The 14,100-nt window shown below is 47.8% G+C and overlaps 1 protein-coding gene across 1 annotated transcript; it reads right to left on the bottom strand.

Annotated features, from left to right (window-relative positions):
* Positions 1-77: 77 nt before the first annotated feature.
* Rexo4 (REX4 homolog, 3'-5' exonuclease) lies at positions 78-10,391 on the bottom strand. Its single transcript, XM_032903003.1, has 8 exons — positions 10,097-10,391; positions 8,274-8,614; positions 6,529-6,666; positions 6,163-6,356; positions 4,970-5,058; positions 2,965-3,039; positions 2,118-2,192; positions 78-1,242 (listed from the first exon to the last, which is right to left on the bottom strand). The coding sequence occupies exons 1-8, from the start codon at positions 10,292-10,294 to the stop codon at positions 1,123-1,125; spliced, it is 1,230 nt and encodes a 409-aa protein (XP_032758894.1). The 5' UTR covers positions 10,295-10,391; the 3' UTR covers positions 78-1,122.
* Between the last annotated feature and the right edge of the window lie 3,709 nt (positions 10,392-14,100).

The following is a 14,100-nucleotide window of genomic DNA, read 5'->3' as shown; positions in this document are numbered from 1 at the left end:
TGTGTCCGTGGTCCTGCCTTGCAGGGTCTCACAAAATTCTAGATGATGGGAAAAAAAAACCCTGAACTTCCACACACTCCATTTTTATCCATCTATTTATTTTTGACAGTGCTGGGAAAGGAACCCAGGGTCTGACACATATTGAACAAGTGCTCTCTGAGTCACATCTCAGTCCACAGCTGCGTTAAAAAGCAGACATCTGAGGTTGGGGATTTAGCTCAGTGGTAGAGCGCTTGCCTACAAGCGCAAGGCCCTGGGTTTGGTCCCCAGCTCCGAAAAAAAGAAAAGAAAAGAAAAGAAAAAAAAAAAAAAAGCAGACATCTGCCATTATATGCATGACTGCACCTGTTCTAAGAGTTGTCAGGTAAGCCCATGAAGTCCACTGGTCATTCTGTACTTGTTGCTAGCCAGAAAAGCTGTTGGCAGGACAGTGGGAAGATGGCCTTTCTGCTTAAACTTTTCCAGGTGGTAGATAGGGTCTTAGACCTCTGGGTGTACCTGTGCCCCAAGGCTCATGCCAAGGACTGCTTGGAGAACACCAAACTGGACTTTGACATCTTAGGCCAAGCAAAGGACATAGGAGTGAGAAAGTACCTTCAGCAGAGTAGCTTTAAGAACATCCTCAATGGGCAGTTGCTGGGCTACCAGACTGGTTTGCAGCAAACTGAACGCCCTTAGTCTGGATCCCTTAGATCCAGCAGAGCTTTTCCCCTTACCTGCAAGAGAAGACGCTTCTTGCTCCTTAAGGGAAGGTGCTGAGTGCTCTGGCGGAAACCAGCTCTGCTCTTTGTGAAGTGGTAGCACAGGCGGTCAGCAGACACAGGCTCTGCAGCACACTCACCCATTCCAATGATGCTCTCCCTCCTCCGAACCTACACCCCTGACTCCTGCCCCGTATCTGACCAGTCTACGTCAACACACAAGTGCAGGACCAGTCCCTAGTAGTCCAAGAGGAAGTTCTAGTAGCTCACATGCCACAGGCCTGCAGCCATGGCTCTGAGAACGCTCACCAGAGACAGAGTCCCTGCTAAGCAGAGACTTGATAGGCTTCATAACCCCATCCCACTGCCCCTGGATCGAGGAGTCACTGCAGGACAGGGTGGCGGCGACAGCAGGATGGTGCTAAGCATACTCGTTGCAGTGGTGTGGAGTGGCGGCTGGGGCACGCCGGTCTGCAGCAATGCTCTCCCATTTCCGTTTTACCATGATGTAAAGCCTCATCGCTGCTTGGGCATCTTGGACCTAGGGGACAGAAGCATTGTTGACCACCCAGCTAGCGAGAACACATGACTACAGGCCACAGAAGTAACCCTACAACTAATGAGTCTTCATGCTAGCCACGGCACTGAGGCTGCAAAGCCAAGAGAGACACGAACCTCCCTGTATGACTATGGTAGGGCAGTGAAGGAGAAAACCATACAAAAGAAATGGTTGTAGCAGAACCTGAAGCTAACTCCTGTGCTTCAGACTCAGCCACTGTTTATAGGGGCAGAAAGAGAAACTCCATAGCAGGAGGAACCTGGAGCTTCACAGCAGACACAGCTGAGACATGTACAAGGGCTCAGAGTCAGAGGCTACCACAGGGGAACCTGCTCTCCTGAAGCAGACTGCCTGGCCAGAAGAACCTGTTGAGACTGAGAACCTCAAGTCACAAAGTCCTAAAGCCCCTTTGCTAGGGTTTGGAAAGGTCCTACCCCCCACCCCCCACCCCCCAGGTTATCAGTGTGGCAATGTAGGGGTAGTGGGACCTTTCAGAGCTGGGGTCTAGTGGGAGGTCAAATGGCACTAGAAACACAAGGTAATTCCCGGGGCGCCAGTCAGTTCTGCCAAGAGTGACCTGTTTCTCCTTCCTCCTTGGCATTTCTCCAATCAGCTAGCCTCATTACCATGACATCCCCAACCTCAGGTATTAGTCAATAACTGGAAGTATAAAGTCTTCAATTGCTCCAAATCTTTACAGTATTTGACTCTTTGCATTGAGTTCAAGTTACATGTAAATATTTAAGATACAACAACATTCTGTAAGCCTGCTCTGCCTGGGGTCCTTTCCTGTTTCTATGGTCAAGTGAGACATCCCTAGGTGTTATCGTCAGATGTCATCACCCATCGATACTTACTGAACAATGCTCTGCCTGTTGGACCCTGAGCCCCAGAATTTTCTCAGAAAGTTGTTTCAGAGACGGCCGTGCACTCTGTAGAGGAAAGAACACCACAATGTGCTGCTTCCATAGGCTTTGCCAAGGAGGACACAATGGCTCCTAAGCACACCCAAGTGACCTACAGTCTTCCTTTCACCAAGAGTAATTGTGGCACTTACCGCCGTGACCACCAACCTGCTATGGCTTACAACATTGCTCAGCAGCCAGTAGAGGAGCTGGGGGTCAGCAATATTCCAAGTGGTAGAGGAGTGCTTTAATTATTGTGGTTTTGGTTTTTTTTTTTGTTTTGTTTTTTTTGTTTTTTTAAAAGATAGGGTTTCTTGTAGCCCTGGCTGTCTTGGGACTTGCTCTGTAGACCAGGCTGGCTTCAAACTCATCCGCCTGCCTTCGCTTCCTTAGTGCTAGAATTAAAGGTGTGCGCCACTACACCTGACTTAATTTTTTTTCTAGTTCTTATTTGTTATACAGAGGTATGTATAGCTGCACGTTGGCATATGCACATGATTGCAGGGCCTGAGAAAGCTAGAGATGCCAGGGTTCCTGGAACTGGAGTTGCAGGGATTGTGAGTAACCTGACACAAGTGCTGAGAATTGAACTCAGGTCCTCTGCAAGAGTAGCACTGAACCATGTCTGAGGACAACCTCTTCTGCCTTCACAGCTGTTCCAGGGATGAAAATCAGGTTGCCAGACTTCTGTGACAAGCGCTCTTATTAAAGATTAAAATGAGAAAAATTAACTGAATCCCTTTAGCCAGGCGGTCAGTGCCAGGAACTAGTCATGGCCCACGACTCATTCATTACATACCTTTACTAGACTCCTGAACGGTTTGAATTTTTGGGTGTCCCTGATTTTCTTTTTTGGATGTTCAAGGAACAGAACCTAGAAGAAAATGACAACTATCTCCATTTCAGTCTGCAACAATGCCCCCCTTTCCAGATACCACCTCACAGGGCACCACAGGGTACTAACACTCAGAAAAAAGCACTTTCCCAAATTAATTAACTGACCTAAGGTGATGCCCACTATGCAGAACCATGGTAACAAGAATAAAATCCTGGCCGGGTGTGTGGGGCACACTTTGAATCCTAGTGCTGTGGAGGCGGAGGCAGGTGACAAGCTAAGACCACACAGTGAGACCCTGTCTCAAAAACAAAAGTAAAATCTGGACACCAATGATGTTGAGAAAAAGTCAGCCGGCCACCGACTTCTCTGAGCTGATTGTTCCTGGGGAAATAAGTCATGAAAATCAACAGCTCGTCCTGCAATGTAACAGCTTCTAGACATACAGTCCAAAGAAGTGACCACTAGAGGACGCAGGTGTGGCCCTGGTGGCACATTCTCTAAGGTGACTCATTATATCAGTGAGCAGGTGGCTTTGGTTAATTTTAATTGTTGACCATTTGTTATTTCCTTTCTTGGTACAGGGATGAAACCCAGGGCCTGATACACATGAAGCACACATCCTGCCACTGAGCTAACACACAGCTCTAGCCCTGAATATTTGAGTGGGAATTAAACTCCCATCTAGAGGTTCCTCAAACACATGAATCCAGTGACACTACAGATCACATTGAGGAAGGGCAATGTCCACTGTCTAATCGCAGAAATCTAAAAGGACAGAAGCTAGATGTCACATGCCCTAGCACTGGGCAGTCATCCGAGCTCAAACACCTACTGGCTGGTTGTGTGGCCAGCCTGTAAAGGTTGGACTGGCTGGAATGGCACCCCGAGGAGACACATGCCTATCCAGTTCCTTTCCTATAAACACAGCGGAAGCAGCAGCAACATGCAACTCAGAAACTTGGGGTGCTGAGGAGCAGTGGGGGAGTCACCTGGATGCACACCCACTGCTCTCCTAAAACCTGCTCCCAACACCCTAAAACTCAGCTCTGCTACCCATCAAGTTTCTTCCTCAAAGGATTAAACACCATCTTTTTACATTATATAACTCTGGTGGCACCCAGCAAGGCTCTGATGCCTGGCATTAAAAGTCCTGGGGCTGAAGAGATGGATTAGCAGTTAAACGAGCACTGGCTGCTCTGGAACCTTTCTAGAGGATCTGAGTTCAATTCCCAGAACCCATAAGGGAACTTACAACTGTCTATAACACCAGTTCCAGGAGATCTGGCACCGTCGCACAGGGCAGGCAAAACATCAATGCGATAAAAATAAGCAATCTCTAAGCCCAGTACTCAGGAGGCAGATAGGTGGGTGGATGAGTTCCAGGCCAGCCTGTTCCACATAGTGAGTTCCAGGAGAACAGGGCTACAAAGAAACCTTGTCTCTAGAGTCGACCATACCAGATGACAATGCAAGTGTCCCTTTTGCCAAGTAGACTATGCTGCCGTCTTCCTGAACCCTCGAATGGGCCAGGCAGCAGCTTGCTTGTGATTGTAAAGTGATCCCTTTAATAAGCCCAGGCTAGGGGGTTTCCAGCACACAGCAATGCATAGATACAAACCGGATGCATCGCAAGCACCCTAGGGCTTAGACAGTGTACATAGATCTGTCTCTGCTCACGGGGCACATAGGTAGACATCAGGCCATCTGCCATGTCGGTCAGTAACACTCAAAGCCCCCTACTTGGAACTGTTAGTACTCTGGCACTAAAACCCCAAAGTAGTCAGGACTCCAAAATCTACCTCATGTGGCCTCTTGAACACAGCAGACCTCAGATACCTGATACTATTCCTAGAGAAATCTCAAGTCAAGATAAAAAATCAGAATGAAAAAGCCCCTCAAGTGGTGCTTCTGGGGACAGGGATGTAAGGCTGTGTGGCTCCCACAGAAGAGCTCCCAAGCCCAGCACCTTTAAATCATTGCGGAGCGCGTGCCCCACCAGGATTCTGCCCTTCAACATTGCTGCCACTTCCTTCTTCACAACTTCAAACTCTTCTCCTGAAAACCAAACGAAGAAGTGGTTAACAACACACACCTCACCCAGACTCTAAGGGAGCCGGACTGGTGTCAACAGGGTATCTTCATGACACACGAAGTGGTGGCTCCCTAGGAGTCCATTTCCCCAAGGCAGTGGAAAGGCTAGGAGGGACCCCCTGTGCCCGATGCTCTGCTCCCACTTCTGGGGACAGTAGGAAAAAAGATAAGAGCTCTACTCAAAGCCAGCCACGGCCAGTGAACTGGCACCAGTTAGCAAACTACTACTGCTAACCTACAAGTCCAGGAGCATGTAGACTCTCTCAGGGACACGTGGCAACATGCTTCCCATTCTCATACTCAGGAAGGCCGCATGGACCCTAGGGTCCTGTCTAGTCTTTCCCAGCAGACATCCTTTGGGGACTGTCCTGTCCCCACCTCTGCTCGAATGGGCTCCAAAACCACCTCACTGCCCAACTCTATTCAAAGCTAAATGGCTGGCCTCTCTTATGAGACACAAAGAAAGAGCTACTGGCCAATGCATAGTTTACGGAACAACAGGCAATGGATGGTGAGGAGAGGGAAGAGGCCGCAGGTTGCATCCCTCCAGGTCTCTCTAGGAGGCAAGCTCTGAGCATCCTGGATGTCCTCGCCTATTACAAATCAGACCCAGCCTCCCTCTGCTGTGTTGGTTCACTTCTTCCAAATACCTTCCTATCTAGCTCCTGCCTCAGAACCAGTCTTCTGACCTCTACCCTGTTGTCAATTCCATGACCACAAAGATCCTGCTGGAGACCTCTCTACCAATACTGCATAATTTCCCGAAGAGACCTGGTGATCTGCCCTCCCAGCTCCTACCATGTACCCTACTCAATCTTCATGATCCCTAACACACTCACTCCATTTTACTCCCTCTGCCACGCAACAGAAAACAACCCTGGAGCAGTGTCCTGGGTAGGGCAAAGCACAGGACACGAACAGCACAATAGCCAGGAAAGGCACCTTTGCTATCTGCAGTCTGCTATTCTGAGAAGAGGTAAGCAGGGTCCAGAACAAGGGAAGTAGAAGAGAAATGAGTCCAGCTACATCCCCACTGCTACACTCAAATCTCACGAACATCAGTCATACCCTGCTTCAGGTTCTCAGGCCGGATCCCACTGACGGCTGTCCTGTAGTCAGTCACTGGCTCAGTTGGCTTGACGTACTTGTCATAAACACACTTCCCATACTGGTTCACGATGGACACACGGGCTGCGATGCTCTCCTCCCCTTTGGGACCCACGCCCACCATCTCACAATCCAGGGCCAAGGCTTTTGTCAAGCTAGAGAACCAAAGGCCCCAGTGTAATAAATACCTTGGGCTGGGATTCTGGGTCAGTGAGCCCAGTCCATTCAGCACCACTCTGCACCCTAGGACCCCGCTGGGCAGTCGTGGCAAGCTCAGCTTGCTCCTCCTCCCGAGATCCCAGCAGCTATGGCCCGAGCTCAGCTTACCCATCAAAGGCCTGTTCCTTCACCAGGGAGATGGTACTCGTCCTCTGCCCCAGTCTCTTCCGTACCAGCATGGCTGCCTCTGGGCCTACAGCAGCCTCAATATCATCTGGATCCACATCATCAAACCAGATGTCTTCCCTATGAGACAAAGATGACAGCACCTGGCTGTGAAAAGACCCAGGGCACTGGATGCCTCTTGAAAGGACTTCTGCCCACCGGATAGGGTGTGTGGAGCAGGAGGGCTGGTGGTGAGGGGCAGCACCATAAAGGCTTGGCAGGATTGCTCCCCCTTCACACTCAGTCCAGCTGAACCTGCTGTCCCACGTCCTTTTACCATTGTTCTTTTTCTGTCCTTTATCATCTGTATGAGTGTTTTGCCTGCAAGTGTACTTTTCACTTACGTGTCTGCTGCCTGACAGCCAGAAGGGGGCATGCATCATGCATCAGACCTCCTGGACCAGAGTTACAGAAGGTAGGAACTGGAGATTTAACTCAGCTCTCTAGGAGAGCAGCCAGCGCTCTGAACCACTGATCCATCTTTCCAACCCTCACCACTGCTCTTTTAATTTGCAAATATATCTGTTATCCATGACTCAGGAACAACAGATAAAACACAAAGAACGTGAAACAGAAGCATGGGACCTACTTCAGTAGAATGACTAGACATTTTCCAATCAAACCAGAGGTTTGTGATTGATCAAGAAACACAGGTAGGAGTGCATGGCAGAAAGGGACCTGTGCCTTGCACTGTGCTCACACTTTAGAAGAGCAAGACAGAGTCGATACTGGGTGCTTCATGGCTATCTGGTGAATGGCAGCCTGACTTTCCAGCCTGACTTCAGTATCAAAAAGACTCAGCTCATGGGCCTCTCCATTCCATTTGCATTCTTCACTAGGACACCCTGACACCTCCCCACCCCCACACAAATGCTACAGTGAATGTCTGTGTCTTCCCTGCTTATAGAAGCCCAGGAGGGAGGGGCCCTGTAGTCTCTCCAATCCAGCCTGCCTATAAACTCAGAAGAGGCAGTCAAAGTCACTCCCTTTGCCCTTCAGCAACTCTATCTTGTAGCCCATCTTGGTGCACTTAGCTTGACCTGACACAACTCTCATAAACACACTTCCCATACAGGTTCCCAAGGAGATGTTCTCCATACCCTTGGGGCCCACACCCTCCACTACATAATCCAGGGTTTTCTTTAGGTTCAAGGGAAGGCAGGAAAAGCCTAGACTATAGGAAGCCTGCCTGCCTGCCTGCCTGCCTTATAAAGTGTATCCCATTCAGGTGATGTCTCCAGGGGGCTCATTAAGCTGCCAAAAGACACTAAGCATACATGGTGCAATCCATGTCCCCTATCTACACAGATGATCATGCTGAGGAAGAAAGGATGTAAGAAACCTACCCAAAGCCATCGACTGGCAAAAAATGCAGGACTGGGTTTCACAGGAGTCCTTCTGGGTCCAGCACATATTATGACAAAGTATTTGTGGCTCTTACCTTGTGCCAAGCTCTACACTGGAGCCAAAGGCACAGCATTAAATGTATAATAGAGTCTGCCTTCAGCAACCCACACTCTAGGAGAAACAAGTGAGGAATAAACACAACTAACATCATCGGGTTGGGTGACAGACTACCAGGGCCAAATAGTGGTGGTGAAGAGGCCACATGGGCATTCAGGACCATCTGTTTCTGTGGGCCCAGTAGCAAAGGATGTTCCAGGTACCACGGCAGAATTGATACTTACTCAGTGGGCGTGGGCTGGCTCAGGATGACAGCTGCCTCCTTAGCTTTCCCCTTATGCTTGATGTCCCCTTGGTGAGAAGAGAGGTCACTGCGTGTCCTCTTCTCGGCTCCTTTCTTCTGCTCTGTTCCAGAGGCATTTGTGGGAGGTACTGGTGTCTTCCTGCTCTTCTTAGGTGCAGATGTAACAGAATCCCTAGTGGGCTTGTCTTCTTCTGTCCTCTTGTCTCCCTTTGATTTTCCTGAGGTTTTTTTTCTGTTCTTCTGGATTATTTGGTGATGTATTTTGTCATCCAGTTGAGAGATAAGAGGTTTTTCTGGGGCCTCTGACTTTTGTTTCAGCAGCTAATGGAACCAAAATTAAATATAAGCCACATTTATTACTTTAAAAGCCACATTTAAATTTTGAACTGACGTACCACAGACTGAAGAAAGCCGTGTGTGCATGTGTATCTACCGTCCACACTTTTCCCATCACCATCACTAAGGGTGGTTTTCACTTCTTTATTTGGAGTTGCATTTAGAGTGCCTTCCATGGTCAACATTGTGGGCCACAGTGGTCACTTCCCTTACACTATCTCCGGAGGCTGGCTAGAGCTCCAAGCCTGAGGCAGACCCGGAGAAGGGTGTTCAATGGCAAGAAAGAAGTCCTGTGAAACCAGTCATGGTTGATCCAGGTACAGAAGAGGTCCAGGATAACAATTTCTTCCTTGCGTTCAAATCGCCAGTAAAGACCACAGCAAGACAGCAACCAGCTGAGAGCTGTTGCGGCAAGTGTCTACTTCCTCCCCTAAGTAAAGACCTGAAGGATTTAGATTCTTGTAGAAGCCAGAGCCAGCTCCATGTTCCTATAGTAAATATGTACTCCATGCACATTTAGTATTACTTTACTTTCTTGGGAGAAAGAACAAGAACCATGTCCAGAGCCCAGACTGTCCACAGGGTTTGGCTGGTTCTGGGTGTCCAGATAGGAAAATCCACACTAAGGAACAAGGTGGAGTGTTGTTGTGGAGCTCAGGAAATTCCTTACTGTCTTTCTTATTAACTGACGCTGTATGACATACACACTGAAAGACTACCCAGAAGTCAACAGACTGAATGCATGCTCAATATCCCAGTTCTGCTGTTTACATGCTGTGTGACCTTCTTTAACCCAGACCCCTTAAGCTCTGTGTCACAATTTCCTCATCTAAGAAACAAGGACAGTAAAAACTGCTAACTAGGGCTGGAAAGACAGCTCGGCTGTTAAGAGCACCGACTGCTCTTCCAGAGGTCCTGAGTTCAAGCCCCAGCACCACATGGTGGCTCACAACCATCTGTAAATGAGATCTAATGCCCTCTTCTGGTGTGTCTGAAGACAGCTACGGTGTACTTATATAGATTAAATAAATAAATAAATCTTTAAAAAAAACAAAAAGCAGCTAACTAGTATGTAAGAATTTACGAGTGAGGGGTTGGGGATTTAGCTCAGTGGTAGAGCGCTTGCCTAGAAAGCGCAAGGCCCTGGGTTCGGTCCCCAGCTCCGAAAAGAAGAAAAAAGAAAAAAGGAAAAAAAAAAAAAAGAATTTACGAGTGAGAGTGGGTATAGTGGCTCGGGATTGGGGAGACTACCTAATGTAGGAGGACAACCACTAGCGTGGGTATACACCGAGCTACACTAGTTCCAGAGCAGGCTGGGTCAGAGTTCTGGAACATAGTTTAAGACGTTGACAGTGTGGCAACCTAGATATGTGATTTACGATTGAGAAAAAGAATTTGAGTGAAGCAGAGAACAACATCCCTTCCTCCTTCGGGGTCTAAACGAAGGTGGCCTGTCGCCAGTCTCACCTCTTGCAGCGCCTTCCAATTTTGAGAAAAGTTCTCTGGGGCCTTCGGCGGTCGGCTTGCCACAGTTGCGGGACGGCTTCCCGGAGTCCCACTTCCTCCCAGCGCTTTGCTCTTCTTGAACTTCTTCTTGGCTTTCTTCCTAACGAGCTTCCGGATAGGCCCAGGTTGGGGCACCGGCGCGGTGGCCTTCGTCTTCATCTTCTCGCTCTCCGCAGCCCGAGCCAGCAAGGAAGAGACTCTGGTGATCGCGGAAGCATACCCAGGGGGCAAGCGTGCCTCCAAAGAGCGTGAAGTAGACCGGATTGCTCGTCTCTTGGCGACCTGCTGGAAACCGAGTCTGTATCTTTGGTTCCGCTTGTATGCGGACGCGGCGACCAAACCTCTAAGCTAGCCTTGCCGGCTGGCCGCCCTGGCTAGCAGCGCTGCAGTTGACTACCTACAGTTTGATAGAAGGGAGCCCAGACCTTCACAAAGATCTGGTATCCCGGGAGGGCGCGAATGAGAAGACGCTGGGTCGCCGGTAAAAGCTGGGGGACTACTCTCTGTGTGGCACACACGGGAGGACGGAGGAGGCCGAGACAGGGCTTGTGTCTGTTGCCCTAGGGCAGCCACACACAGCTTCACACTGGGAAGGGCTTCTTCCCCAAGCCTGCCAAACTGATTTGCAGGCTGCAAAGGCACTCCAGCAGTAATCGGATAATAATGTTAAAGCAAAATTTAATTGTGATAATGTATATATATTTTTCTTAACTGCAGTGTCAAGAAATGACTAGCAATTTATACTTGGCCCCGATAGCAGTCATATAGTTTACCTTGCAGCAAAGCCAACAGACCATTTAGAAAGGTTAGGGAACCACTTGGTGGTGGTTGTTAGGAAAAGTATCTATCAGGAAACCCTCAACCTCCCCCCCCCCAAGACCAAGTTCTAAGCACAAAGTGAGAAGGCTAGGCAGATTTCACCACAGATTTCAAATTGGCAGATAAAGAGATTAAGCTTAAGAACTAGGCAAGTCAATTACTAATGGTCCTGGAATGCCTAAAGATAGAGTAAGATAAAGCTCATCTACCCCAACTTCCAATGTCTTTAAAAGGAGTCTTTAAAAGTGAGCTCACTTGGTGGTCTATCTTGGCAATGGGAGACCCCAGCATGCTGGACTTCTGCAGAATAAAACACTCTTTGCGTGTACATACGGGTGTCATTCTTCAGGGAATCATGGGGAGATTTATTTGCCCCAGAGGGACAGAGGGCAGGAAATAAGAGACATAGACAAGAGCTAGAAGACAAAGGAGAGGGAGGAGGGTATTTGTCCTGTGAAACAAAGGACTACTACCTCTAGATAGTGAGAAGAAAGGAGTGGCACATAAGAAAATAGCAGTTTATGAAGTTTCAAAGGATGAGGTGTTTAATTTTAATTGGATTTGTTAATTACATGGTGGGGAGGGGTTGCTTGGTGGACTTCAATGCTTTGACAGCTGGACCTCGGACCTTGGTGGTCAGCCTCAGGAGGAAGAGACCAAATAAGGGAATACACCTTGGTGGGTAGCTTCGGGAATGTAAGCTGATGGCTTTTAGCAAGGCAGAGGGAATGGGGAGAAGGGCAAGGCCTGCCAAAGCCATCAATGCTCACCCTCTCAAGCTGGCCAGAGTCCCTTCCGTGGTGGTGATAGTAGTGGTGGGGTATGTGTCAAACACCTTGGCACCCCTCTCCTCTTAAAGACCCAGGAAATCCAGATGAGTTCAATGACTAGGAGAGAATCGGAGTTTTGTAAATTGCAAATTTAGCACTTGATTACTTTTCTGTATATAGTTTGAGGTCTAGAATCAAAGCAGGTTTATTGAGGGTTGTTTTATTTTCTCAAGGTGTTATATGCCTAGAACACGGGCTCTTTTAAATATTTTATGATTACTCAATTTTCATTATAGAATGCCCTCTGGCGTGACCTCTTGGTAGTAACCAAACCTTTCAATTTATTGAACATTTACTGTGTGACAACTACTTTTACTTACTTTGATTTATTTAATTTCAATAACACACAAAGTGGCTTTTTAAAGACAGGTTCTTACTATGTAGCTCAGCCGGCCTGTAACTTGTTATGTAGACCAGGATGGCCTCAAACTCAAGAGATGTCTTTACCTCCCAAGTGCTGGGATTAAAGGTGTGTACTCCTGTACCCTGCAGAAGTAGCTGTTTTCATACTTTTACTGATGGCATAATAGAAGGTCAGAAAAAAATCTAAATAATGTGTTCAAGATCACATAGTTACTATGGTGGAGCTGGGGCTTATTTATTTTCATTTTTCTGTTGGTGCTATCAAACCGAAGGCTTTAGGGGGCTGGAGAGATGGCTCAGCGGTTAAGAACACCGACTGCTCTTCCAGAGGTCCTGAGTTCAAAATCCCAGCAACCACATGGTGGCTCAGAACCATCTGTAATGGGATCTGATGCTCTCTTCTGGTGTGTCTGAAGACAGCTACAGTGTACTTATATAATAAATAAATTAATTTTATAAAAACCTAAGACTATGCAAATGCTTTCCACATCTATACCCCCAGTCTAGGAGCTGGGATCACTTCTGTGGCCTATAATGTCAATATTCATCTTACTTTCTTTTAAAAACTTTTTCATGCAATACAATTTGATGATGTTTTTCCCTCTACCATCTCCCCCAGATCCTCCCTACCTCAGTCCCACCCGACTTCATGTTCTTTCTCCCTCTCTTTCCCCATCTCCCCCAAAACTTCCAAAATCCAAATAAACACAAATAATAAAACAAAAACCCCACATGGAGTCTGTTTTTGTTTGGGCCTCTCCTGAAGTGTGGTTAATATATTCAGTGACACAGGGTGGGTATTTGTGTCTGTTTCCCCTTTCTGAGCGCTGGGGGTTTGTCTGGCTTGAACCTGTGCAGGCCCTGTGCTTGCTGCCACAGTTGCTGTGAGTTTAAATTTGTATCAGTCCTGCCGTAGCTGAAAGACTGCTTCCTTGGAGTCATCCTTCAGCTCTGACTCTTACAATCCCTCTACCTCCTCTTCCAAGTAATCCCTGAGCCTTGAGGAGAGGGTTTTGATGGCGCATTTAGGGCTGAGTGCTCCACAGTCTCTCACTCTACACACTGACCAGTTGTTGGTCTCTACGTTAGTTCACTGTGAAGGAGCGTCTCTGATGAAGATTAGGGATGCACTGATGAACGGGGATATCGGTGTCGTTAGGAGTCATTTTATTGCTATGTCCCTTTAGCAGAATAATAGTAGTCGGTTCCCCCTAGACCTATGACATATACAGTCTCAGGTTCTAGACGCTTTAGCAGTGTCCTGTATGGCTCCACTTTTGGAGTAGGCCTTAAATCCAATCCCAGGGTGGTTGGTCACTCTCACAACCATGGATTGCAGACCTAGTTTAGTTTTTTCATCTTTATTTTAAAAGATAAAAGTTTTAAAGTTGCCCCCCTAGACACAAAGTTTAGAGCAGAAAAAGAAAACAGGTTAGGCCCCAGAATTGTATGTTCCAAGAAGCCTCTCCTAGGACTATAGAATGGATAATTACATTGGCCAGCTCAACAGCTTTCTCCCAGAAACTAGCTGACCATAAATCTTAGAGAACAATCTTGAGAAGCAGGAAACAACTTCTCCTAGGAACTAGAGGACCATGAAGTTAAACAATCTGAGAAGTAGGAGACAGCTTCTCCTAGGAAACAATCTTGGGAGACGGAGAGTTCTTCCTTGTGGTTTTTCACTGTTATTCTATGACGCCATCCCTGCCCCCTCGGGTTGTGGTTTCTCCCTTTAAATACCTCTTCTCCCAGCCTCTCGGGGTCGAACTCCACTGCCCCTGCGTGGGATACGAGTCTCGACCCCAGTGCACTGGTTGCTGTCGATAAACCTCATGTGATTACAACAAGGACGGTCTTGTGTGAGTTCTTAGGGGGTTGCGTCATCCCGAGACTTGAGTGAGGGTCTCCCCACTCTGGGGGTCTTTCAATTTAACGTTGGCAGATTCTTTATTT

Source organism: Rattus rattus, chromosome 5, assembly GCF_011064425.1.
Source record: "Rattus rattus isolate New Zealand chromosome 5, Rrattus_CSIRO_v1, whole genome shotgun sequence".
Lineage (NCBI taxonomy): Eukaryota > Metazoa > Chordata > Mammalia > Rodentia > Muridae > Rattus > Rattus rattus.
Note: the sequence above shows the minus strand (reverse complement) of the source record. Positions and strands in the feature narration are given on the sequence as shown.